At 36.6% G+C, this 27953-nt stretch overlaps 2 protein-coding genes across 3 annotated transcripts; both read left to right on the top strand.

Moving 5' to 3' along the window:
* The first annotated feature begins 5272 nt into the window (after window positions 1–5272).
* LOC110929817 lies at window positions 5273–13249 on the top strand. 2 transcript variants are annotated; one of them, XM_022173007.2, is made up of 16 exons: window positions 5273–5601; window positions 6590–6761; window positions 6855–7163; window positions 7253–7342; window positions 7426–7845; window positions 7935–8042; window positions 8130–8257; window positions 8329–8455; window positions 8526–8850; window positions 9584–10005; window positions 10605–10784; window positions 10873–11031; window positions 11114–11188; window positions 11720–12040; window positions 12100–12315; window positions 12540–13249. In XM_022173007.2, exons 1-16 carry the CDS (start codon window positions 5420–5422, stop codon window positions 13161–13163), a joined length of 3858 nt encoding a protein of 1285 aa, XP_022028699.1. In that variant the 5' UTR covers window positions 5273–5419; the 3' UTR covers window positions 13164–13249. The 2 variants fall into 2 exon arrangements, with proteins under 2 accessions (XP_022028699.1, XP_022028698.1); XM_022173006.2 differs by having other exon boundaries at window positions 9581–10005.
* A 1011-nt stretch (window positions 13250–14260) lies between these two features.
* LOC110932124 lies at window positions 14261–14993 on the top strand. The gene is made up of 2 exons (XM_022175482.2): window positions 14261–14356; window positions 14482–14993. Exons 1-2 carry the CDS (start codon window positions 14261–14263, stop codon window positions 14896–14898), a joined length of 513 nt encoding a protein of 170 aa, XP_022031174.1. The 3' UTR covers window positions 14899–14993.
* Window positions 14994–27953: the final 12960 nt, after the last annotated feature.

Raw genomic sequence — 27953 nt, 5'->3', positions numbered from 1 at the left:
CCTGTTCGATCAGGATGCTTCCTGTTCGATCAGCAACCTTTTTCGAATGTTTCGCGTCGATATTTCGATTTCGATTGGACGATGGTACGAATACGATAGAGTTCCTAGTCAAATTACTTTCAGTCCCAACTACTATATCTAACATACAATCATCTATAAGTCACGTTTCGATGTCGGTTTCGATTGAGTTTGATTGCTTTTCGAGTTTCGGTTCGAGTTTCGATTGATTCGATTGAATACCACACAAAACATAAAGTAAACATGCACAAGTAACACATAAGGCACACACACATAATAAAACACAAAATCGGTTGCATTGATTAAACATTCAGTCATTTCATTTAGACAACACTTACTCCACATAATAAAACACAAAATCGACTAATTACAGTCAAAGAAGTCAAAGTTGACTTGGACTTTGACTTTGACATTCTAAAACACGGGGTGTTACATTATTGAACGCAAATTTGCATTTTGTATGATTAAGGGTAAATGACTTTTATAAGTCAAATTAACCAATGATGAAGTCGAATAGTAGTTTCGAAAAGAATTCGTAAGATGGAATAGTCGTATGTGATAATGACTAATCTAACCGTCTTATGAATTATGATGATAGTTTGACTCTTGACAAGCTAGATGGAGGCTTGGGAAAGAAACGGGTCAAACAGATCGAGTACACGGAAAAGAGCATAACCGGATGCAAGGTAAGTGAAACTTACACCTTTTTGTAGTATATTTGGTTATTCTATAAGTTGCAAATACGATAAAGATAGTATTCTAGATTTGGTTTCCGACACGGAATAATACGGGTCGGAACTAATATAAATGATAAAAACCATGTTTAATGGTAAAAAGAGGTAAAACGGTAAATTTAACCATGAAAAGGTTAATTGTAAAAATGAGTTTTTGAACGGCTACTTATAAGTAAGCCTAAACGAATAAAAAGTGTAGAACGGTGATTTAGTCAAGAATAAATGAATCAAAGTAAAAATTTAAAACGACACCAATGGCGTAAGCCATGATGGGTAAATGCGTAAGAAACGGATTTGCGAAACCTGAACAAATTGGTAAAAAGGAAATATCCGAAATGAGATACTTAATGAAATGGTAAATAAATACCATTAGATTATAAGCACAAAATATTTGGCCGTTTAGACCAAACGGGTCAAATGGTAATGTCGATACCATTTGACAATTAACGACTAATATGCGTTTGTTGAGTCATACGCTCACAGGATAAGACGACTTACGAACTAAAGATACTATGGATTAGCAATTATGAGACAAGGTACTAAAATGGGTCAATACGTTGACCCGAGCCAGGTACGTATAAATATGATTATAGTTAAACGTACAATTTTGGTCAAATAACTAGCAAAAGTCATTCGTCATAAAATGGGGGACTAAGTTGACCAAAGCGCCCTTGATGGGTAAATTGGGCAAACTACCCTCATGGGTTGTTTAGGAATTTGTATATTGATTTTAAAGTCCTTAGATACGTATAAAAGTTATAGGCATAAACATTCGTGGGTTGAATGCCTAAAAATGGGTCATTTGCGTAAATGACTAACCGAAGGGTAAAATTTGGGATTTTGGGTTTCTTATGTTAAATCCACCACAAAAATAGTTGTGGTGGAAGATAAGTAGTTAATTAATATGGGAATGTGAAGTGTGAAAAGAAAAGAACAAGTTTGATGCTTAAATGCTTAAAGGTCCTCTAAGCGGGTCAAAATAAATTAAGAAGTTAAATGTTGGTTTTAGTGTAAGAAAGTTACAAAATGAACCGGTGAATGTAGATGCATGTGCGAACCATGTAATGGAAGCAAAACACTAATGTTGACAAGCCCGGGGATGGGTAAAAAGGGATTAAAATCAATCATTTCTGATAAACAAGTAATATGTAGATAATTGAAACGGGTCGAATAATGGCATGAAGAATTTATAAGCCTTTTTGCTTATAATTCAGCTTTTGATGTGAATTATGATGGTAAACGGGACCGTATTTAAATTACGGACACGTAAAAAAAAGAATTACGTAAAACGGATATGTAGAACTAAAGTTATGAGACTTTAAAGTTTAAATTTTGGTTAAAAAATTGAGTTGGGCAAGTGCAGCTCAACAAAACAAACATTCTGTCGAAAAGTGGCCGTCGCGGCCCGCGACGGAGAAAGGGTTGTTTGTCGCGCCCCGCCACGGCCTGTGGAGGCCCGCGAAAGCTAAGGTTATATTTGTCGTGGCCCGCGACAGACTTCAGAACTGGCAAATTTTGTTGTTTTGCTTATTTTGTATTTCGGACTTGTTTAAACTTGTTTATAAGCCATCAAAACTAACTTTTAAGTTGGTTTTGATCATTAGGTGTATGCCAAGACTTCCCAGATGAAGATCAAGCTCAACGAAGAACCGAACACGATTCAGTTACAAGCTTCCGCACATAGTTTTGTCGTAATTTTTAAACGACGAATTTTTACCAATCATGATGTAACGTTTTAAATTTTAGAAAAGTTTAAATTAACATGTATTTTCATTGTATATGTAATTATAATTACATGTTTATTTTCGTAATCTATACGAAAACCATAAAATAATAGCGAGGGTCTTACAGCCAAAGTAAGCTTTCCAGTAGAGTTTACTCAGTTCTTTTAACTCATTATAGCCCTTCAAAAACTCTAATCAAGCAAAAAGGGCCACATGGAAAAGAAGAGTGAAGTGAGGCAAGGACAATCGGAGAACAATAATTGTCGTCCGATCACCTCAGCCGCAACCTACACCCTTTCCCGATCACCATTTTATCGGCCGGTGTCAAATGGGAAACCCTAACCGAAGAGATAGATCGACAGAAAGAAAGAAGCGGCGTGAATACACAATGTCGTAATAGGCCTACACAGATCTGCCACCATCCACCACCACTACAGGATTCCATTCGGTTAGAGGTAAGACAAAAGAAACCGACACAAAAAAGGTAGGTGAAGTGAGAGAAAGAAACAACATTAAATTTAGTGGATGAGAAACCCCACAAAAAGGAAACCTACTAGAAAAGCAAGAGAACACATGTTTAGATGCAAACCTCCAAACAAACGTGTCATCCGCACATGTCACCGAGAAAGCACAACCAGCCACGTAGCTAACGACTTCTACTATCCATTACGTTCGTTTATTAACATAGTATATATATATATATAGAGAGAGAGAGAGCGAGAGAGAGGAAGAGAGAGTATATCATTTATCGAACAATTTATATTTATCTTAAACAAATTCTATGACAACCAAAAATTGTCTTTCGAGCTTTGATTGGTTGGTAGAGGCTTTTGCCTCTTGGAGAAACGACCAGGGTTCAGATCATGATATGAGATATAAATAATATTTAGGCTAAATTGCACTTTTCATCCTTTATGTTTCAATGTTTCGACAGACGCTGTCCTTTAACTCTAAAAATTTCACTGTATGCCCTTTATGTTTACAATCATTAATGAGCGGTGTCCTTTCAGCTAAACCCAGTTAACTTTTTAATGTTAAAACCCCTCACGTGTAACTTTGCAAAACTCCTTAACAACAGGGAACATATGTGCAATACCCAAATTCTGTTTTAAATCAAACTACTCAAATCACAGCACAATGAACCCTAATCTAACCATTCACAAAATTAATGTGATTAAGCCTCTGCCATATCAAATTGGCAGAGGGCTTTAGTTCACGATCACAATCACAATCCGAACAGAAAGCATGCATGAATTACCTTCTGGGTGCACTGAATCGATGAGGAAGTAGGGATGGTCGGAGTTTCATACCAACGAATTCCGGCGTTGTATGGCGAGCTACAGAGTGAGTGATGAGTTCGAGAACGGAGAAGATGGTGGAGGTGCGATGGTGAACGATGAACCGTGTTAAAAATACCGGAACACGAAAGCTCAAAGTGGTGGTGACGGTGACGAAGATGGAGATTGATGGACGATGTGGTGGTTGTCAGTATAACAGTGATGGAAGATGAAGGATGGTGACCATAGTTCGTCGAGGTGGATGAACGGTGAAGATGATGATGAGTGTAGATGGTTTGGACGATGAAGATGATGAATTCGAAAAGATGGTTACGGTGGTGATAGGTGCTCAACGGATAAATATGCGTTTCGAATCTTGATGATATGTAATTCGGATGGATGATATGTTGATTCAAAACAGAATTTGAATGATGATAATGATGATGTTCTCGGATGATAAACAGAATTCGAATGATGATAATGATAGTGGATGCAAGTTTGATTTAAAAGAGAATTTGAATATTGCACATATGGTCCCTGCTGTTAAAGAGTTTTACAAAGTTACACGTGAGGGGTTTTAACATAAAAAAGTTAACTGGGTTTAGCTGAAAGGACACCGCCCGTTAATGATTGCAAACATAAACAGCATACAGTGTAATTTTTAAAGTTAAAGGACAACGCCTGTCAAAACATTGAAACATAAAGGAGGAAAAAGTGCAATTTAGCCTAATAATTATTGATGTAGTTTAGAAGTAACAATAACGTAACCATTGCCATTAAAAAAATTATGTGATGAATAGAAATATGAACTTCATCTGTCTAGTGTAGGGCTGTAAACGAACCAAACAAACACAAACACTACCATGGCTATGTTCGTGTTCGTGTTCGTTCGTTATGGAAATTAACATGTTCGCGAATTGTTCATGAACGCATATCGAACATAACTTTTTGCTCATGTTCGTTCGTTAAGAAAATTCAGTTGTTCACGAACAGTTCGTGAACACTGATCTCGAACACAAACGAACGCAAGCAAATAAAAGCGAATGTATACGAACATTTAACTTGAATCAAAACACAAAAAATCTACTACAATCACCAAACGATAATCAAGTTTAACTAACTTAGACATAATTATCCCAAAAAATGTCTTAGAATGTCCAATTTTAACTAACTTAGAAAAAATACAGTTTCAACTTTTCATCAATATGTTTAGATATATAATGTTTATTATTTATTATTTTTTTTAACATAATCAAACGAACACGAATGAATGTAAACAAACGTAACCGAACGTTCACGAACACAGTCGAACAAACGAGACCTGTGTTCGTATTCGCTCGCTAAGCTAACCGAACGAAATTTTTTCACTGTGTTTGTTCGTTAAGCTAATCGAACCAACATAAACGAACTTCTACCAAAACTTCCCATTCCCTGAAAGTTCAATCTAGTTAATTCTAGCAAAGCCCCTAAAGAAATTTAATCTTCATCAACTGGAACTAAACTACACCATTTTCACCCTCTAATTTCGTGACTTCTGATTCCCCTCCGCCTTCATCGCCCCCCTCCCACCCACCCGGTTTTTGATTTAAAAACGAAGACAAAACCTTTGAATTTCGTATTCAGAAACAAACAAACTAGCTAATGCACAATTACTAATCAGTTGTCGATGATGATGATGATGATGGCAGAAGAAGGTAGAGGCAGTGGATTTTCGGAATTAAAAGGCTACTGCTTACAACTTCTAGAAGCTCTCAGAAACCCTAACAACAAAGCCACCACCTCCGCACTCTCTCATCTTCTTCAATTCATCACTCCTTCTTCTCCTCATGCTCTTCAACCCTTCTTCGAGTATGCTGCTTTGCTTTCATCATATAACTCATCTCTACAATATAACTGGCTCAATATTATAATTGTTTTAGGAAACCTGTATGTATCAATTTTGCAATTCTTATTCATAACTGATGACCTAATAAGTGCTGGATGTTTTTCTGCTTTATTTAGAGATGAATCATTATGTAGATGTAGCTTGTAACATGTTATTTGTTCATTGCCCTTTGAATTTACTTGAGCAATGTCTCACACTTTTAACATGTTATTATTGGAGTGAGTAGAGGCACTGTTTCTCTGCATCTGTTATGATCAGAAGATGATATTTGTATCTTGTGGCATAGAACCTCATCTTTTAGCATATGCGTTTCTTAACGATGCAGATATCAGCTGCACTTTCGTTATTTTAGAACACTTATATTGGTGTTAACTTATAAGTGTTTATAAGCCTAGTAATTGTCCACTTTATGTTATAATCATGTGCATTATAGGTGCACACAAATGGCAATTAGGCCAACAGAGAACTGTGACCTATTTTATCTCCATATTCATCTCTATCAGACAGAAGCATTTTGTACCTAGAGAGGTTTAATCCTTCAAATTTTGTACATAAAAATGCAAATTGAGAATATGGTTAAAAGATCAGTAAAGTAAGTTCAAATAGAAAGGCCATATCATTTGGTTGAAATTCAAAGAGGTGGTGGACTTTTAGATGAAGACTCAGCTTATTAGAACACTTTCCTTGTTTCTTTAGTTATAAAAAAGTGTGCCCGAGGCTTGAGGCGACCGGTGATGCGCTTTTACTGACTGCACCATTTAGCCGGAGGCGTGGTGCGACAGGCGATGTGCTTCTACCGACTCAGGAGTTGAAAACAAGCAATTTAGACGTTCTTTTTACCAACTAATATGATATTTTATTTCTCTTTAGTTCTAACTTAGGATTTACATTTCTATTCAAAATATAATAATAATTTTGAAAACTGAAATGCAATTTCTGTTACCTTTGTAGCTATACTTTGTTTCCCCTGCTGCTTCTGCTGGAAGCTGCAGTGGACTGTAGATCTCCACCAAAGGAGAATAATAAAGAAACCCCTACTAAAATAAGTGATGCTGTGGCAGAAGGAGTGATTCAGTGTTTGGAGGAGCTTCTAAAGAAGTGCCATGTAGGATCAGTGGATCAGGTATTTCAGGAAGTTTTTTCTTTTCGTTTTCTATTTCTTTTTAATTATTAAGATGAAAAATCAGTATTTTTCTTATTGTTGCAAAATATGCAGATGGTTGTATTACTGAAAAAACTGACTAACGCGGCATTGCTATCTCCATCTGAGGCATCAGAGGAGATTCGGGAAGGAATTATCAGGTGTTTTAAGGCACTGATTAACGGTTTATGTCCATGCTCCGACACATCTTGCACATGCAACCAAATTAACGGCCCGCCTATGCTTCTAGACCAAAAACATTCGAAATCATCCCTTACTGTTTCCCAAATACATGAACTAAACTCCGAGGAATGCTTAATTGCATTCCTTAGATCTCAATCCGCAACTGTCACTGTTGGACACTGGTTGTCACTTCTACTAAAAGTATGTATACTTTTAAATTTTTATTTTTTTCTTATATAAAGATAAATTCTTTTATAGAAATTTGATTATTATTATTTTTTTCTGCGTAGGCTGCAGATGTTGAGGTAGCACGCGGACATTCAGGCAGTTCTAGTCTTCGTGTAGAAGCTTTCATGACACTTCGCGTGCTTGTCGCTAAAGTAAGTTATAGGCAAATGTAAGTTTGTATTTTGTGTAGCTTTTAAAATGATTACCTGCTCATCGCATGTATATTTTCTTGCAGGTTGGTACAGCGGATCAACTAGCTTTCTTTCTACCTGGTGTGATCAGTCAAATCGGAAAAGTTTTACACGTGTCAAAAACAATGATTAGTGGGGCTGCTGGAAGTATGGAAGCTATGGACCAAGCACTTAGGGGTTTGGCCGAGTTTCTCATGATAGTTTTCGAAGATGAGGCTAATTTATCCAGTCTTGATGACAGTGAAGTTAATTTAAATACCGAGAAATCTCCGTTATCGTTTCTGGAGGAGCTCCGGCGCTTACCTGGCAAAAAGCAAGATCAGGTTGAAACATTAGCAACGGAGTCAACCCAAAAGTCCCCACAATCTGAGGTTAAACGGTCTTTGCATGTTGACCGTACAAGCGATTGGATTGCAACAGCTTCTTCTCATGTAAATAAAATTTTGTCAGCAGTATTTCCACATGTAAGTGCGTGCGGTCAACTATTTGATAGTTTTACAGTTACCATGCTTTTTACTAAGTCGTTAATATTTTATATTTTTATTTCTTTTAGCTTTGTGTACATCCAGCAAAGAGGGTGAGACAGGGGACCATGGCTGCTATACAAGGACTCTTGTCAACATGCATTCATACACTCAAAGGAAGCAGACTTATGCTTCTAGTAAGTTATAAATTAGCTTTTTAAAAGATTTATTTTGATATTTTTACCGTCATTTTTGCTTATTTTAAGTTAATTACAAAATTTCAGGAATGTTTATGTGCTTTAGTTTCTGATGACGATGAAGAGGTATCAGAAGCGGCCCAAACGTTTCTTGAAAGTTTGTTATCAAGTGGGAATCATCACATAGAACGTGACTTTGCTGATATATTTAACAGGTATTATTATTTATATATTATATTCTAAGCTCTATCGTTGCTGATATATATTATTTTAAACGACATAACAGGCTGTTTGAAAAGCTCCCAGAAGTGGTAGTTGGAGGGGAACAGTCACTTGCACATTCTCAAAAGTTACTTGTATTAATTTACTATTCTGGTCCCCAACTTGTTAGAGATCATCTTCTACATTCTCCCGTACGTTCGCTTCTGTGTACCTACAGTTTGACCTTTGACTTTGACTAATAGGTTATTATCTGATATACAGGTGGCAGCGGCTCGATTCTTTGATACTCTTACCCTTTGTTTGAGCCAGAATTCAGTATTTCCTGGTTCGTTAGACAAACTGCTTTTAGAGAAGCCGGCTTCTGTCGGGTACTTGCGTTCTATAACGGAAATGAAAGTGACAACTTTCTTTGAAAATGAGAAAAAGTCTGCTGTTGAATCTAACGCTTTCGAAAATCCAAATTCTTTCAAAGTTCAAAATGAATACGATCTTCCACGTATGCCACCTTGGTTTTCTTCTAGAAATCCGAAACTTTACAATGCACTTGCGGGGATCATTAGGCTCGTTAGCCTATCTCTTATTGCAGGTTATCTAAACTCTTTAGATTCACATTCTTTGCATATTATTAGGGCTGTAAACGAACCCAACGTTCAGCGAACAGTTCGTAAACCGTTTGGCCGGGAAGTTCATTTATCTTCGTGTGTTTAATAAATGATCAAACACAAACAAGAAATTTCATTCTATAAGTTAAACAAACGAACATGAACGGAGACCGTGTTCGTTTGTTTATGTTCATGACCGTTTGGTAATGTGTTCATTTATGTTCGCTCATTTGTGTTCGTTCATTTAAAGGTTTTCTATGTTATATTTTTATTTTTATTGGCTTTAGTTTTTAAAATCTGAAACCATAGTTATACTATACGCTTCCGCCAACATCCCTCATTTGATCATTTCAATTTCAGTTTGTGTAAAAGCTTGACAAACTTCTTAATTTTTGTGTTAATTATGTTAACTATTTATTTATTTTTGGTGGATTCTTTGTAACCTTTCTGATGAAAAATGCAGATTATATAAATTTAATGAATATATAACGTTCGTTTGTGTTCATTTATGCTCATGAATATTTGTTTGTGTTCGATTGCGTTCATGTACGTTCGGTAAGTGTTCATGAACATGTTCATTTCCTTAATGAACAAAAATCTCGTTAGGTAAGCGTTCATGAACCGTTCTTGAACATGTTCATTCCTTAATGAACTTCGTTCGGTTCGTTTACAGCCCTACCTGTTATTCTTTCAAATTCTAAAATTTAGTTTTAGCAGGTGCTCGTAGTGACGGGAATTTATCGATTATTAAAGATATTCCATTGAGCTACATGCGGAAACTGATTGGCGATATCCGACACAAAGAATACACAAAAGAAAGCTGGCAGAGTTGGTATAACAGGACTAATTTAGGAAAGCTTGTACGACAAGCTAGCACTTCTGCATGCATGTTAAACGAGATGATATTTGGTTTATCAGATCAAGCTATTGATAATTTGAAAACAAGATTTCATAACACAAAATCTATCTGGCTTGTTTCCTTAAATAAGGATATAAGAGTTCAGTTAATCGATTGCATCGGGAGTATCTTACATGAGTATTTATCACCTGAAGTCTGGAATCTTCCATTAGATCAATCCGATGTTGGATCTGGAGATGTTACGGTGCACTTTTTTCACGATAATGCAATGCTGCATCAGGTAATTAATCACACTCATTTCATCTTCATTATGATTCATTATTTTTACTAGGGGTGTGCATGGTTCGGTTCGGTTCAGTTTTTTGGGTTTTTGGAACAAAATTACGCAAGATTCAAAAATAAAAAGTATAATCCAAGATTTAATATTTACATTTAAGTTTACTATTTTTAACCTTTTTAATTAATATCGTTCACATAAACCTAACTTCTAATCTATTTTTATGTTTACCAAAGTTTCTATTAAGATATTCTCTTTTAAAATACTTTGAGAATCATTTAATTTTGATGTTAAATTTTGTTATTTCTTGTAGGCTATGGATAAATCATTTCAAAGATAAATAAACATGTTCATGTTTTTATTATAAATACTTCATTGAAGAGAATAAAACTAATAACTACTAAATCAATATATAATAAACATTAAAAATGATTTTTTAGGTTATTCGGTTCAGTTCGGTTTTTTTCGGTTTTCATAAAATGTAAATCCGTAACCGAACGGTAAATTTCGGTTCGGCTTTTTGTGCGGTTCGGTTTTTTTGGTTTTCTGCTCACCCCTAATTTTTACAATCATTAAATCTGAAATTGTATCATTTCAAACAGGTTATGATTGACGGGATTGGAATATTTAATTTATGTCTCAAGAGGGATTTTATATCAAGTGGATTTCTTCATTCGTCTCTTTACGTGTTGCTCGAGAATCTTATATGTTCAAATTTTCAAGTTAGACACGCGGCAGATGCTGTCTTACACGTCATTTCAGCTACATCTGGCTGTCCAACGGTGAATTTACAGCCTCAATTTGAATTAATTCAACGTCTGAATCTATAACTATATTAATTTCTCACAAACCTTTACACGCGCTTTACAGGTTGGCCACTTAGTTTTGCAAAATTCAGACTACGTAATCGATTCGATATGTCGACAACTTCGCTATCTGGATCTTAATCCTCATGTACCAAGTGTTCTTGCTGCCATTCTTTCATACATAGGTGTGGCCTACAAAATATTACCGTTGATGGAAGAACCTGTATGATTCACCACTCACTCTGTGTTTAGAACTATTTAAACCGAACATTTTAAACAATGTTTAACAAGATAATTTTGCGCAGATGCGTTCTATTTCACAAGAACTTGAGATTCTTGGCAGGCATCAGCACCCTGAGCTCACCATTTCTTTCTTGAGGGTAAGTGCCGTATTTTTTACTTTTCTTAAAGAGTAAAATGCCATTTTCGTCCCTGATGTTTGGCCACTTTTGCGACTTTCGTCCAAAGGTTTGTTTTTTTGCATTTGGATCCAAAAGGTTTGAAATCTTACCATTTTCATCCGGCTCGTTAACTCCATTCATTTTTCTCCGTTAAGTCAGGGGTATTTCCGTCTTTTTTGTCAACTTAAAGGGCAACTCGGTCTTTTTCACTTTCTGTACAAGCATTTAGCATAATGTACACAAGTATTCACTTAGAAGCCAGTTTTTTTTTTCACTTTACGTACAAAAATACCCCTGACTTAACGAAGAAAAATGGATAGAGTTAACGAGCCGAATGAAAATGGCAAGATTTCAAACCTTTTGGATCCAGATGCGAAAAAACAAACCTTTGAACGAATGTCGTAAAACTGACCAAACCTCAAGGACGAAAATGACATTTTATTCTTTTTGAAACTACCTTAGTTTTAATCATTTAATGAGCTATATTTTTTTATTATTTATGTCACTTAGGCAGTTGCGGAAATTGCAAAGGCTTCGAAGATTGAAGCTCGTTCATTGCCTTCTCAAGCAGAGTTATACCATAAGCAAGTTGAGTCTGAACTTTCGTGTTTTGCAAATGGTGTTCTCTCGAATCCTGAAGAAAGTGGTGAACGTTTAACGGATTTTAATAAGCATAAGGAGCAATTAGAGGCTATATATTTTAAATTAAAAGAATCAAAGAGTTACCGAAGAACCGTTGGATCTCTTTCGATTTCATGTATTACTGCTGCCACTCCTTTATTGAGTTCATTGAAGCAAACATCGTGTTTGGTAGCCTTGGAAATTGTTCAGGTAAATATTTGAACGAATACGTTTTCATGTTTATGTTTATTTATATTTGTTTGTTTCAGGATGGAATTATGGCACTTGCTGAAGTGGAAGAATCGTATAAACATGAGACGAAAACAAGGGAAATTCTTACACAAGCTTTCCAATCATATTCATATCATGATCTTGCAGATACTCTTGATGCGGAAAATGACGGAACTGATGAAAACCGGTTACTTCCTTCCATGAATAAAATTTGGCCCTTTCTGATTGCCTGTATCCGTAACGGGAATCCATTGGTAAGTTCCTGCATTTTTGGGGATGGAAAAATGGTCTGATCATGGGCTTTCGGTAACGGGTTAAAATGGGTTCAGGTAAAAATGAGATAATATTTTGGTACAAGTCGAAATGGGATCACCGAATTGGGTAACATTTGACCCGTTAGAGATAAACTAATTCAACTCATTTGAGAAATTGCGACCTCTTCATAAAATGAGAAACTAACTTGGATAATTATACACAGACAACTAGGCGATGTGCTGGCGTGATCAGTAAAGCAGTACAAATCTGCGGGGGAGATTTCTTTTCTCGTCGTTTCCACACCGACGGCCCCTACTTATGGGAACTTTTAAGCACATCCCCGTTTCAGAAAAAGCCAATGAATTTGAAAGAAAGACGAGTCTTACAGCTTCCATACCGAACCAGTTCAACATCTTCAGAAGATCCAAGGGCTGAGATTTCGGATCTAAAAGTCCAGGTGGCGGTGCTGGAGATGATAGCCGAGATATCCGGGAACAAAAACAGTGCTTCCGCTTTTGAAAGTGTTGTCAAGAAGGTTAGTGGGGTGGTTGTAGGGATTGCGTGTAGTGGTGTTGGTGGTCTTAGAGATGCGTCTGTGAATGCTCTTAGAGGACTTTCGGCCATTGATTCAGATCTCGTTTGGTTGCTTGTAGCTGATGTTTATTACTCTAAAAAGAGGGAAGACGTTTCGCAACCACCTGTTGCGGATTTACCACAAGTTCATCAACTATTACCACCACCTTTGTCTTCTAAATCATACCTTTATGTTCAATATGGTGGCCAGAGCTTTGGGTTTGACATTGATTTTTCTGCTGTAGAATATGTTTTTAAGAAATTGTACGATTAGTTTCAGATCATTTTATATATTTCTTTGAAAGATAGACAGAAAAAAGTTTATAAATTACAGTGTAGTTTTCACACCAGATTTTCATATGATGACAAATTGGTCTAAACCATGGAAAGTTATTTGAGCATCATGTGACGTCATGCAGATGTAGGCAACACAAAGGATCAGCATTTTTGTTCTCATTATTATGGATCAAACGGTGTCGTCTAAACCTTCTATTTTAAGAAAAACATGTGATGACTTATGCGTGTTAGAAAGATAAGGAGTTCGAGATGAGTGTTACGAACGTCATGAATGACTTTTGCATTGGTTGTTGTATGCATTTAATTCCGTAAGACATTCAAACCTTACAACTTTAGTCGGGAATTTGGACGGTATTAGTTCGGTTTGTTACGTTACCAGCACTCACTATAGTAACCGAAAAAGAAAATTAAAAAAAAAGTTGTGACATGACCAAAAATAATAGTAGCATGTGATAGTTTTGCACTACCGGTACTATACCATCATAATCGGTGCAATGTTTTTGCTATTGGTATCGGTAGTTGTTTTTATGGCTTTCGATCAATATAAAACACACGTTAATACCCTTTTGGGCATCGGAGTTTTCTTGTCCGATTACTATAATGAGTGTCGGTACTGAACTGAATCGATGCTTATCGAATTCCCGCCACGGAGTGTAGGATCCCGCTAGTATACATTAAAAAAACTTCATATAAGGGGTCAGATGTGACTTTGGCAACATCTTTAAAAGCATGTCTAAGGCAAAGTCCTCAAAAACACCAAGGTTGAAAATGGGAAGGTCTTGAGTTCAAGTCCCACAAACAACAGGAGATTAAAGAAATTAACCGTTAGAAAAAAAAATCTAACACACTAAACCAATAAATTCATGTCTAAGCATTTACCATTCTAGCACAAATGTTGAAACATGCAATGGCTTTTTATTGATATACCCACCTTTCTTAAACTAACATATTTAATGCACACTTCAACCACCATCCATGCATATCAATTCTCATTAAAATTCACATTTAGTGCTCCCCCTCCAAACCTTTTCTCAATTCCCATTAAATTATATGTACTCTTTATAAACAAACACCATGGCTTTAATATTACTCAAAAATACCATGTCCCTCATTACTCGTGATTTGCTCAGTCATCATTCCTCCAAACAATCAAAACTTCCTGACTTGAAGGTATACTATACTATTCTTATAATACAACTTTATAACTATATATTCTTGTTTTCTATTTGTTTGACACATTTTTATGTTACAATTTGTTTCTTAACCATATTTGTTTCTCTTGAATTTCCTTGTAGTTGGAAAAAGATTATCTCCAAAGATGTCCATCCACAAACACAAACCGAGCCATTGATCAAACTGTTTCTAACCTTCAAGACCTCAACCAACCTCCACTAAACCTCTTGGACGATACCAATTTAGACCTTAAACTTGTATCATTGTCGGCATCATCACCACCTTACACGCTTGGTGAAGTTAAATTTGCACTCGAAAGAGCCGAAAAAGAACACACCAAAAAACGGTCTATTTCAATGTCGAAATCATTCATAGACACACATGTTGATGATGAAACTTATGCTGCAGGATGCCCAAGTTGTTTGCTTTATGTGCTTATATCTAGTAGAAATCCTAAATGTCCCCGGTGCAACATGACCGTACCATTTCCTTTTACAAATTCGAAGAAACCTCGTATTGATCTTAACATAACCATATGACCTAGATGATCATACCTATTAGTCATCATGATGGTTTAACTTTGATTTAGTGTTTTGTTAATAATCTTTTTGTTTTGAATGCTATGATGAAAGAAAGGTACAACATGTATACAATTTTTTTGTTTAACTTCAAAAGAAAAAAAACAACTTTGATCGACTCCATACAATCATTGCCTCTTTGGTTAAATTTAGCGAACACTATATTTTCACAACCAACAGAAGAAATATGGTTGTTTTAATTAAAAAAAAAACACAATATAGCAATAAATGATGGCTTAGGGGTTGTTTGTCAACATCTAAATGGTTAAGTGTTGAACCGGTAAGAGATCTGAACCATTAAGTGCTAAACCAGTAAGAGGTCTGAATCATTAAGAGCCGGTATAATGCTTAACCGTTCAAAAGAAAATGTCTGACCAATTCAGATTAGAGATCTTAACCATTCAGACTCTGTATAATGCTTAACCATTCAGAGGCAAATGTCTGAACCATTCAGACATCTGCTCGTGAAACAAACAGTCTGAACCATTAAGTGCTGAACCAATAAGAGATCTGAACATTAAGAGCCTCATTAAGAGGTAAACAAACAACCCCTTAATCTTTTCCAGGTCTGAATTGCACTCTAATATTTTAGGCTTTTATCAGGTCGTGTCACGAGTTCATAAAGCGACAAATATATCAATTTTTTTATGTTCCATTTTGGAAAAGTGACTCATGTCGGATGACATGCTAAGAAGTTGGAACGCTACAAAACAGACTTATAGTCTCAAAACGTGATGTAAGTAGTGACTCTTGTCTCTTAATGAGAGGTCTTGGGTTCAATCCCAAGCAAGGAGTAGTTTAGGGTTAATTTTGGTGTAAATTAGGAGTGAGTAAGCAGTACCATTAAAAAAAAGTAAAAAGTTTACGGATTTACTCGAAGGATCCAACGTCTATCCCCAACAATTTGCAGAAACTTTGAATCATAGAACCACTTGGATACTCTCTAAGAATCATGAATACACTATCAAAACAAACGATTTGATGGTATTATCAAACCCTTGATGTCGTTGACTAGTTCCACATTTACATCGATTTTTTATTTTTCTTTTTAGGCGTCTCAACCGAAACTACAAGATCCTCTTTTTCTTTTCTAAAGGTGTATTCATAATCTATATCATACTCAATAAGAGCATACGTAGTGGGGCAGTATGGCCCCCTCATAGCGCCGGCATAGCGCCGGAACACCGAAACGAGGGGCGCTATGGGGGTGTTTTGGGTTGGCAGCGCGATATCCATAGCGGCGTGAAGAAGGATGTTATTTGATGTTATTTTCTGTTAAAACTTGTTAAATAGAGTAAAGATTATCCAACATACAAGTTCTTTTAAGTTTTGAAGTGAAAAATCACCATCACCATTTTTTCCGGCGAACCTGGTTGCCGGAGAAGATGTCCGGAAAAGTACAGTTTGTTTTTAAATCTGATTGGATGAATTGAGTGCACAGAACTGTGTTTATCTTTTTGTCAGATTGTACATTTTAATTCTTTTTTTAATTCAGTGTATTATTTCAAAGTTTACATGTGCAGATTGTTTTTTTTTAATGTTTTTTTATTTAATGAAATGGTTTTTAATTTTATAAACTTAAAAATTAATTAAAAAAATTGAAAATTCATTAATTGAGTAATGATGAGGTAGGGGCTTTATGACTACGGCCTCAACTTGCATAACGCCCCATAAAGCCCCGTAGTGACGTGACATGCCACATGTCACATAACGCCCCCAAAAGGGCCTTATGACTACGGATGGCCTAAGAAAGGTTATTTAAAAAACTAAGTTTTTTTTTTGTATCGTTTTTTAATTTTTTAAAGTCTTTTAAAAATAATATATAAAGACATAAAAAAATAAAGTAAACGTGTACAAAAAAAAATAATAAATAAAAATAAGAGTTAATTGCTCGGATGGTCCCTGTGGTTTCACATTTTTTCACGTTTAGTCCCCACCTTTTGAAAATAGCATGTATGCTCCTTATGGTTTGTCGTTTTGTTACTCGGATAGTCCCCCAACATTTACTCTGGGGACTATCCGAGTAACAAAATGACAAACCATAGGGAGCATACCTGCTATTTTCAAACTAACTGACATCTACTCAGGGACTATCCGAGTAACAAAATGACAAACCATAGGGAGCATACCTGCTATTTTCAAAATGTGGGGACTAAACGTGAAAAAACTTGAAACCACAGGGACCATCCGAGCAATTAACTCTAAAAATAACTTGAAAAACGTTTTAATATTGGATTTGTTAAAATATTAATATATTCATTTTAGATAAAGTTAATAGATGTTAGTCAATAATCTCTTGGCTTAGTGGTCAAGAGAGAGGTGAGAAGTTTTGCTTCTCTTGAAGATCTTGAGTTCAATTCCAGACAAGGGAGTTTTTAATACTAAGGGGGTGTTTGGTTTTGCGTTTTCAAAATAGATTTTGCGTTTTCAAAACTGCGTTTTGAAAAAGCATGTAAGTACATGCTTCTCCAAAACTGCGTTTTGAAGACAGATAATCACTTTTTCATCCAAACACTTTTTTAAATTATTTATGTTTTACAAACGCAATAATCAAATAATCACTTCAAAACGTAATCACAAACACCCTCTAACTTGGTGATACTAACTACTAACCCGGTTAGCGACATCCTAACCGTACGCTGTTCAAGAAAAAATAGACGTTAGTCAGAAATCGTTACAAAGTTATAAACCACTCGTCTGAAAATGCAACATTTAAAGTTAAGTTAGAATATAAATTTATTACTATATAATTTATTTGTGTAATTGTTTTTTTCTTTTTTTTAAACGGAAAATTTTGGATCACGGACGGATCCATGGAGTATCATCGTGCCACCAGCGGAACCATCCGATCATATCCATATTCACGCTATAATTAATGCTTATACACCAATTTAGGAGGAAACCCAATAAATTAGAGAAAAAACCCCCTTTGTGAGAATCAAACCCATGACCTAATAGTTTCTAAGTCTTATCTCACTCCGAAGATGCCATTAAGCTATAATGTCATGGACTGTGTAATTGTTCCAAAAGTAGCATCATTTGTGTGTCCAAAACTGCTAGCATCTAGTTGTCCACCATGCTCTGAAGTCATTTTTTTGAACAACGACGACTATATATTAATATAACGACCAGTCAGAGGTTGAAATAACAAAGCTCCAAAACACAAAACAAATGGGCATACAAAGATATCGAATTCTAACCAACTATTTCAATCCATCGCGGCACCTGATGCTCTGCTCTTGACCCAAATAAATGTCTTCTCCTTAATAATTTCAACTATTTTCTACACCGGCACCATATTTCCGTTGAACTCTTTTTCGTTACGGGTTAACCAAAGTCTTCATAAACATCCTAGAATCACCCGATATGCCATCTTTTTCCACCTTTTTGATCCCACTTGGTCTTGAACATACTATAGATTTAGCTTAGTGAAGTAGAATCACACCATGTAGGAATATTTATCCATCTAAAGATGGCCCACCACACACCTTGCCGATAAGCAAGTAGCAAAAATGTGATCACATGACTCTATTTGGATATCACACCTGCAAAAATAATACTATACGTAACATACAATATACGAATTAGCTATCACAATTAATACCATGCTAAAAATTCAACATATATGATACCTAACCTTTATTTAATATTCACTTAATTCTTTTGTCTCCTGGTCAACATTTGCATGCTATTAAACACGAAAAAATAACTCATCACGGCGTCATTGGGCCCTTCACATCAGCAATTTTTCACTCAATAGCGCCCTCCACGCCATACCATGGGCACTAATGTGGGGCCGCTATTGATGCTCCACCATTGCAATAGCGAGGGATAACGGAGGTTATAGGGGGTCAAAGCAATTTAGTATCAATAAAAGGGAGCGCTATTGGTGGATGGAAGGTTTTATCCCATTTCTTGTTTGTTAATGGGGGCGCTATTGGTTGGTGTTCGATGAGGTGGCGCACTGAGGTGACACAATGAAGCCTCTAGGGGCTTCATTCCATACCTGTAGCCTTATTGGTTTCCTCCTAGAGGGTCTGAGGTTCAAATCCAACAAATGTATGCCAATAACCCAAGAGAACACTAGTGTTCTAGGATTTGAACTTTGGTAAGGTACTAGCATGTATAGTCCTACCGTGTCCGTGTTGCAAACCAACTGTACTGAAACCGTTAAAAAAAGCTTATCACTCACATTTCAAGGTGTGGTCATGTGCCACTTTATATAATTTTTTCCATTTCTATTCTTGTGATTCCTCTTCTTGTTTTATAAATGCAAACATACACCATGTAAAAAATTACTTCTAGAATCGATCTGTTACTTAATTTATGAGACTTGAACTCGTATCAATTTTATAATGATAGATATCTAATGTCACTAGATCAAAAGAACTAATTCTTCTTTTACTTATTCTTACACCAAGATGCTTATCTATAATCGGTAGGAAATAAAGTGCATCTAGCAAGAAACTCAAACCCTTTAGTGACTGTAGAAAATAAAGTGTTCGTTGGATGATGTGTTAACCATAATTTCATAACTCCTTCCAAACAACATATTGTTGCTGGCAAATCTGTTGGTACACCAACCAACTTTTACGACATAGATTAAATAGTCAAAACTGGTTTGATGACTAATGACGTGAAATCATATTGACACTTCAAGACTTCACTGTTTGTGTCACTAATTAAACAGTCAACAAAAGTGTAGTTTGCTTACACTACTATTGGTTGTTATAACACCACAAAACTCTTTTTTTTTGTTCTATACTGGGTAGTTTATTTAACATGTTAGGTAAACAAACATGATTCTTTGATCACGTAGCAATACTTGACTAATTATATAATAAGTTACAAAAAGTCATATAGAAGGTCTAGGAAAGCATAATGAATAAGGAATTAAAATATTAATTTAACCAGGAAACTAATTTTATCAAACAACAAAACTATATCATAAGATATATTATGTCATAACTAGTAAAGTAGAAAACTGATATAATGTCTGACCCTTTCTGGAGGAAACAATTAATGAATCTAACATATAACTTATCTATTTTCTCTAGATTATGAATTTATCGATTGATTTTATGATTTGTTTCCATCTATTACTCATTTTTTTCATTGATAAAAGGGTAATGGAGTAGATAGTGTGCATTCTAGGTGTGAGGTGGGACATATATCTATCAACAACACATTTTTATTCAACGAAAAGGTGCACCAATTAATATGACTTTATTGGAACATTTTAATGTGTATACCTAACTCACAAGTCACACCCGTTGCTATGTTACTAAATTAATATTCATTCACCAACCTTAATTTAAATATAATATACTGAATGAAAGGTTAATGGTTTAGGAGACGAACCGACATGCAAACCCATATTAGCGGTGGGTGGTGTGATTGGAGATGATGGCGGTGTTTCCGGTGGTGGTGCCGTACCACCTGGTCTCTCTCTCTCTCTCTCTGAAAACAGTTTGACATGTCGAATCCGCCGTTTGGCGATGGCGGTAAGACCGGAGACGATGATTATCTCTGTTGGGAAGTGGGGTTTTTGGCGAAATTATTGTGGGGGAAAGGGTGAGTGTGAAGAAGTGGCCGGATTTGGTGGTGCCGGAGATGGATGGTGGAGCGGTGATGGTGATGGTGGGTTTGGTGTAAGGGTTATGAGATGAATTGGGTTGCAGAGATATGAAAAAGCGATAGAAGCTATATTTTAATGTTAAGATATGATGACACGTATATTAGAACAAGTAATGAAATTACCATGATGCCCTCATAAACTATTCACAAGGTTTGTTTTTTAATATATGGATAATAATAGGAAGGGTTGAGGACTCAATACACGTCTAAGAAACAAGTGCAAAGGCTTGCTTATGGGCGAGTTATGGCGCACGACACATTGGCAGACTCCATGTGGCGTAGGTGCGGGTTCGATTGTGGTACGTGCGGGCGGGTCATGACCAGTCTCCGTCAATTACAAGAACGTTATGAATTGATATGACAATTATGTTGACCATTTCAATCCCGGTTTAATACAATTAAAACCTGTTTATTATAAGATTGATTGTCTTGTAATTACAATATTAATTATCTTGTTTAATGTTTTAATTATTACAAGATTAAATGGCTTTAAATGTACAATGACTAGAGCATGTATAAAAGAAATACAATGGTTCATCGTGTAAGATACACGAAACCATATACACTTTAGATTCTCTAAACTTGAGAGGAGTATTCTCCAACTTTTTAAAAACTGGTTCAAACCGGCTGATAGTACCAGTTAAACCGTTGGGTATACCCGGTTGAACCGCCCGATACACCCAGTTAAACTGTTTCTGAGCCCAATCCGGTACGGTATAAAAACCGGATTTTAAAACATTGGTACTCTCAAGTAATATTTTACAACTTCTTAATTTTTCCATAAATAAGAACACTATTATACCCGGTGTAATCTCGGGAGCGAGAGCCATCTCCGGCAGTAAACATACTGTTCCAGTTGTTGTACCCTGGAAGACAGACCGTCTTGATAAGAGGCGCGGAATCTGTTTTAAGGGCCTCATGTCAAATACGATCATCAACCAAAACCGTTTTAGTGTGCTCACTGGTGCAATTAAGGAGCATTGTTGAAGACTCAACATGGTGAAGACTCGAGTCGGGGATGTTGCCAATTGCGTGTGAAGGACCGACCAGAGATGCGGCTTGAAACAATATTGGTATATAAAATTATATTTTTTATTTAGTTTTTGTAACCGGTATTGTACTATGATATTTCCTACAAATAACGAGAGTATTGTTATCATATTTTATTATTTATTTTATTAAAAAAGTGAACTTAGTGTTGGAAAAATAGGTGAAAATAGTATTTTTCACAAATATAGGAAAATGATTTTTTCCTATTTTGGACTAGAAACAAATATAATAAAATGAGCGGGTTTTATATATTTATTTGGTGGGTTTGTGTTCTATGTTGGAAGAGCTTCGCAACGAACTAAACCACGTCCAAAATGGAGCTAAGATGAATGAGATATCGATGCTCAAAGTTGGGTGTTTGGAACATTCAACGCTGAAACTAAAGGGAAAGTAGCACCTTGTCCCACATCGGAGGAGAGATGGAACTTAAATGGGTATTTAAGGTGGAACTCTCCATCCTTATTGTTTCATAGAAGCACACACTAGTGTCCTCGCGAAGGATGCTGAGCACCCTAACTCGCACACGCTCGCGCGCGCGTAGCGTGGGCGATGAGGCGCAATGTGACGCTTTGATGTCGCACTTTGCACTTCACACACTCGCATCGCTGCGAGCCGCTTGAGAGCCGCCTTTGTATTTTTGACCACGTGCGCGTGGTTGATCACAGGGGCTGCAAGGACCAAGCAGCGTGCAGATTCGACGCGCGTGACGTGGCAGTTCGCGCGCTGGTACAGGTGGCACGAAGGCGCGCGGTTGCGCATGGTGCATGGGTCCTGTTGTGCGTGCGCGGCGCACCAGAGTGAGCCAATACGACGCGACTGTGTGGCGTGCTCGTAGAGGCTCACAGGTGACGTGGCGCACGCGCGCATGGTCCTAAGTCATGGTGGCGCATGCGCGCATGGCAGTGAGCCAGTTGGACGCACCGCGCATGAGCGTGCATACCTGCGCGCGCACTAGTGTCTCTTGCGCGCGCGCGCAGAAGCTTCCAGCATTGAATGACAGTGCAGTTACAATTCAGCTTCGAAACTGACGAGTTAATGGTCTTTGACTGAGATTTAAATGACGTATTAAATTGCATTGAAGACGTTTAATTCAATTTAAACCTCTCTTTAATTCTGTTTTACTGTTTCGACTTAGGAGCTGTATTGCAGAAGGACACCAGCAACACAACAGCTAATACCACTTTCTCTCAACAGCTTCCTGATCTTTCTCTAGCAGTTTTTAAGGTAACCTTCGGGTTGTAGGCGAACTCCGGCAGTTCTACTGCTCCGGCTGTTGTCCCCTGGGAAACAAAACGAGTACTCTTGGGAGACTCGGAATTTGTTTTAAGGGAAGCGTGTAGACACGTGCCTCAGCCACTCTGTTTCTACTCTTTCTTGTATTTGGCTTTATATCAGTTGTAATCGTATTATAATTTGCTTTCTTTATTTTTGTATTGTAATCAATAAATAAATTTGTTTATTTTATTTAAATTACGCGAACGGTTCCTACAATCTTAAAACAAATTTTTAAAACCGTTCGTGTAACCAAAACCATTCTGTTTGTGATTCAAACCAGTTTTGTTTTCACTCAGTTTGTGTTTTAAAAACAGATTTTTTTTGTTGTTTTCTTCTTCAAAGGAGCGACTTTGGTTGAAAACAATTGGTTACATTCTATTTTTGTCCTAAAATAGCTAATAAACTTTCTGCCTTGGTGTAACACCTCGAATTTTTGTGTCCAATAATGTGTTAACACGTGTCATTTGTTTACACGTGGCATCTATAATAAATAAAGGACTAATATTGACAAACCTTGAAAGTATATAAATTCGAGGGTTATAAATGTCAACAAGGGTAAATATACTGTATAGTATCCCTAAATAATGCTTAAACCTTCAAACGAATAAATTATAGATCGTACAAAAACAAAACGCGGAAGAAAGTGAGAGATTACAAACTACAGGGGTTAACTATGTCAACATGTTTAATAATACCTCTGAGTGACCCTTTAACGTTCCAAAGACTTTGTAACGGTATTATACCCTCACTAAAATAATATATATGAATTTCGCGAAGTTTCGATATGAAACGAGAAAGTTACGATCGAATTCGTAGAAGAAGGGTTAAAAGCGTCAACAGTGAAAGTTAAGGCTTTCCAATATAATTAATAAATAAACCGGGGACTTAATAATGCGGGTAAATAACACGAGGCCCCTATCGGTAAATAACCGAGGGCCAAACCGCAAAGTTACCCCTTCAAACCCGAAAGGTCAGGCAAATCATTACGAAAGATTTCGTTATTAATGGCCAGATTCTGTAATCATAACAAAAGATTTTAAAAATTCTGAAATCTTAACCTCTCGCGACCCGCGTGAAGGTTATGGCTAAGTTGAGGCGGGCCGCGAGCCACCTCAAATACGCGCCTGATTTCTTAAACTCAAGCGACCCGCGTTAAAGTGCATGGGAACTCCCATGCGGGCCGCGTGGAACGCCCAGATGCAGAAAGTTGTAGTTTCTTGCCTTTTGGAGCTTGTGAACGATCAAATCTTCAATAATGAAGCATGGGCGCCCCCTACTCGATCCATACACCTTAGGGACACCTGCCCATGATCCATGATCAGTATAGGCCAATGTGGAATGATCTTGAGGTTCATTTTGCACTATAAATAGCAATGTTGTAGTTACAACATTCACACAACTCAAAACACAACTACTGATCATTCTAAGAAGCTCCAAGCATCTTTCTCTGCTCTATAAGCAAGAACACAACTTCTGTAAGTGATCTAACCCTTTGTGGTTTCACATTTCCTTAGTAAATGGCTAAGAACCAAACCGTCGTAACTACGGTTTGACTTTACAATAAATCAGTAATGGTTCAGTCTTATGACGAATCAAAAGTGGTTATGAGTTGGTATTTACGTGGGTAATAAACCTCTAAAATGGTTCCCCCTGATCACCACTCTAACTATGTCAAATGTCGAGTCAAACGTGCGGTTAAAAAGTCAACAGAAAGCTATTTTAGCGATTTATGCATAATCTGTAATGTATATGTTATGGAACCTGTTTTGACAATCATAAAACATGATAATAAGTACATAAACCTGTTTGCGCTCGTTTGAATCGACCATTTGCTATATTGAACCGGTTCGGAGCCGAATGTCGCAAAAGTTTGACTTTTGCTTTGACTTCAGTTCTGACCCGTTTTAGTGAGGTATTGATGTCTGTCGTTAGTGACATGCAAAAACCGAAATAAACTAGTAGCTAGAGTAAGTCGGATATCGAACCAGAGGAGGATTGTGGAAAGTGTTATGATGCTAAGTATTAATTAACTACTACTAAATTGAAAACTCAGTTTGATTGATTGTGAGAATTATCTAAATTAACAAGTAAAAATTGTGGTTTAAAACAATGATGAGAAAAGGTGATCACTACGGGATTCAGATTCTGTAATTACTAATAACCTAGTTCTGATTTTATTGGATGCTATTGATTGAATAGTAAATCTGTCACATCTACCAATTACCTATGCAGTTCAAAATCTTAATATTAATTGATCAGATAAATATTAAAACAAACATACATAGAAATCATTCAATCAACAAAAGCATAGTTGGATTCAAAACATAATTATAACTCTGACTGTCACTCAGGATTTGTCTGTCACACAAATAATATAATTATGTAAATAGTCGGCTGTCACCCGACTACAAATCCAAATCTCAATACAAACAGAAACTAGAATTAAAAGTGTCTCACAAGAATCATTCACCCGAAGTGTCCACGAGAGATTTAGCCGCTCATCTCGGTTGGTTGATCTTCAAAGTCCGATACACGGTTGAAACCCTCTTCTCTGCCGTCGAAGATGTGTTGATCAAGATGTATTGTTTTACTCCCCAGTTCACGTGATGCCTTCCATGGGCCGTCCACCCCTGTCAAATATGATGGAGCCCTCTCACCTCTCTCTATTCGGCCCAAAAGAGAAGTCCAAGATGTATCGATTCTTTATGATGGCCCAATCAATATTTTGATGGAACATAAAATAATCAACACCACCACGTGAGAATTTTTGCCATCAATATGGTCATGAGAACATGTGAGATGATGATTATTATTTCGAAAACCAAGGCCTCCCCCAATATTCACGTGCTCCCTCAGAAGTCAGCCCAATATGTCGGCCCACTATGATGATGTTAATTCCTTTATGCAGTCAAAAGTGATGATCCCATATATGGCTTGATGATACATGTATGTTGACAAGAAAAACTCAAAAGTCACGTGAATCTCTATATTGTGATGGAATTATGATAATTCAAAGTGATAGTCAATATATTAATTCTGCCAACAATCTCGTGCCCCAAGAATTAGGGTGTTAACCAATAACACGTGCACTGCTTTGTTCTTTCAACTTTGTCGTATTACGTGTTTTACCTGAAAAATTACAAACACACGTAGTCAACATATTCAACACATATAATTGCTTAAAACACAATAACACGTGTAATATAAGCACTTTAACACCCGGGTTTCACACTCTCCATCACATCCCCACACTTATCCTTGATTGTCCTCAAGCAACCATTACAAACATTAGTCACCATATTAACAAATCACCATTGAATCCCTTACCGAATTAGCAATTTAAGGTCCCAAGTCATACCCGTCCCATAGACTGACACAATCGAGATTGACAATCTGACAATTAAATGAAACGCATTTAAAACAGCTTAAGACTTGTCTAACTAAAACTAACATGCTTATGATGCTACACACATGCCACACGCCCCTCACAATGATCACTCCTCTCGGTTTTAACAAGACTAGCGTGTAATGTGCTAGCATATGTATCGCTCAAAACCAAATATGTTACTTTGCAATCATAAGCTTGTATAGCAATCACACCTCCACTGTATCAAATAACGTAACACATATCAAAAGGACTTTTCGGGTTTTGGGTTAAGGGTAAAGGTAAGGAATATTTTTGGCTTTTTATATTTATATGGCGAACACAAAAGAACATACCAAACCATGACAACTTTATTCACAATAACTACTAATACTTTGGGTTAATTTTCGACCCATTTATTAAACACGAATATAACAATGATTTTTCTTTTTCTTTTTCTTTCTTTTCTCTTTTTTTTTTCTTTTCTAATTTTAAAGATACTTGTCATTCATGGTTGGTAATCAAACGGGGTAAACAAGATGTAACAAAAGAAAGGTGAAAGGCTCAACATGGTTAACTAAGGTAGGTGGATAAACAATCAACGAATAACACAATGGAAGGGATCCTAATGCCTTTATCATCTATGTGTATACGCTAAATCACTGTCTCGGCACGTATCAAACCACACAAGTTCTAACACAAAGCAACATATGGCCTACACTCAGCAAATGAACAATTATAGTAACTCAATTAACAACTAGTAGGCTCAAATATCTCACCGAACAAAAGGAATATGGGTTGCCGACACGTAGCATGTGTAATTCCTAAAGCATGTTACCCCTAGTTAGGCATCTCTTATAAACTATTTTCTAAAACTTGTCAGAAATACTCTCATGAAACTTAAAGGGACAACCATGACTAGGGATCTAAGTTAGTTTAATATCAGTAGGAACCCATTAGCGATTGAAAATGTTGGTTTTCATGTAGTTCAAGCATACTTGAGACAAAAATTTTCAAATTTTTCAATTTTTACCAATTTTCAACCAATTCAAGCATTTAAGATCATCAATCCTACCAACCCTCCCTCGAGTTACCGCATCCCCACACTTGGGATACATTGTCCCCAATGTATGGTGCAATTTATAATCTAAACTCGAGAGATACCACCCACAGACCATGAACGGCTAATAAATAGACGACTCAACACAAAACTCATTCCCAACACAAAAATTCACACCACCAAAAACACAAAACCAATAAAATAAAGGATAGAGAGACACATTGACCTGATCAGTAAATCAGCAAGTGTCTGTAGCGGTGTAGCTGCTGCGATCTAAACCGGAGAATACGCCCCTCATAGATTCTTTGAGATCTCACTGGGGATGTTGCCAAACATCCCCACACTTGATTCATTGCATCCGTGAAGATAGAATTGTATAAACCTGTCAAAACACAACACACCAAACGAAACCAAAACAAAGTACAAACTCTACATCCTTGGGCTGCCTCCCGAGAGCGCTAAGTTTAAAGGTCTTCAGCCAGACCGTACCTGATATACGCTATGGTGGTCTCAATGCACACTTACCCACTGTATTTCCAATGAATGCTCGGAATTTTACATGCCATCTCCATAGGTTTGTCAGTATAATTGGCATGTTCAGACTGCACTTGCGGGTTTTGCAAATCCACT

Source organism: Helianthus annuus, chromosome 3 (assembly GCF_002127325.2).
Source record: "Helianthus annuus cultivar XRQ/B chromosome 3, HanXRQr2.0-SUNRISE, whole genome shotgun sequence".
Taxonomy (NCBI): domain Eukaryota; kingdom Viridiplantae; phylum Streptophyta; class Magnoliopsida; order Asterales; family Asteraceae; genus Helianthus; species Helianthus annuus.
The sequence above is the reverse complement of the archived record's forward strand: the minus strand, read 5'-3'. Positions and strand labels throughout refer to the sequence as shown.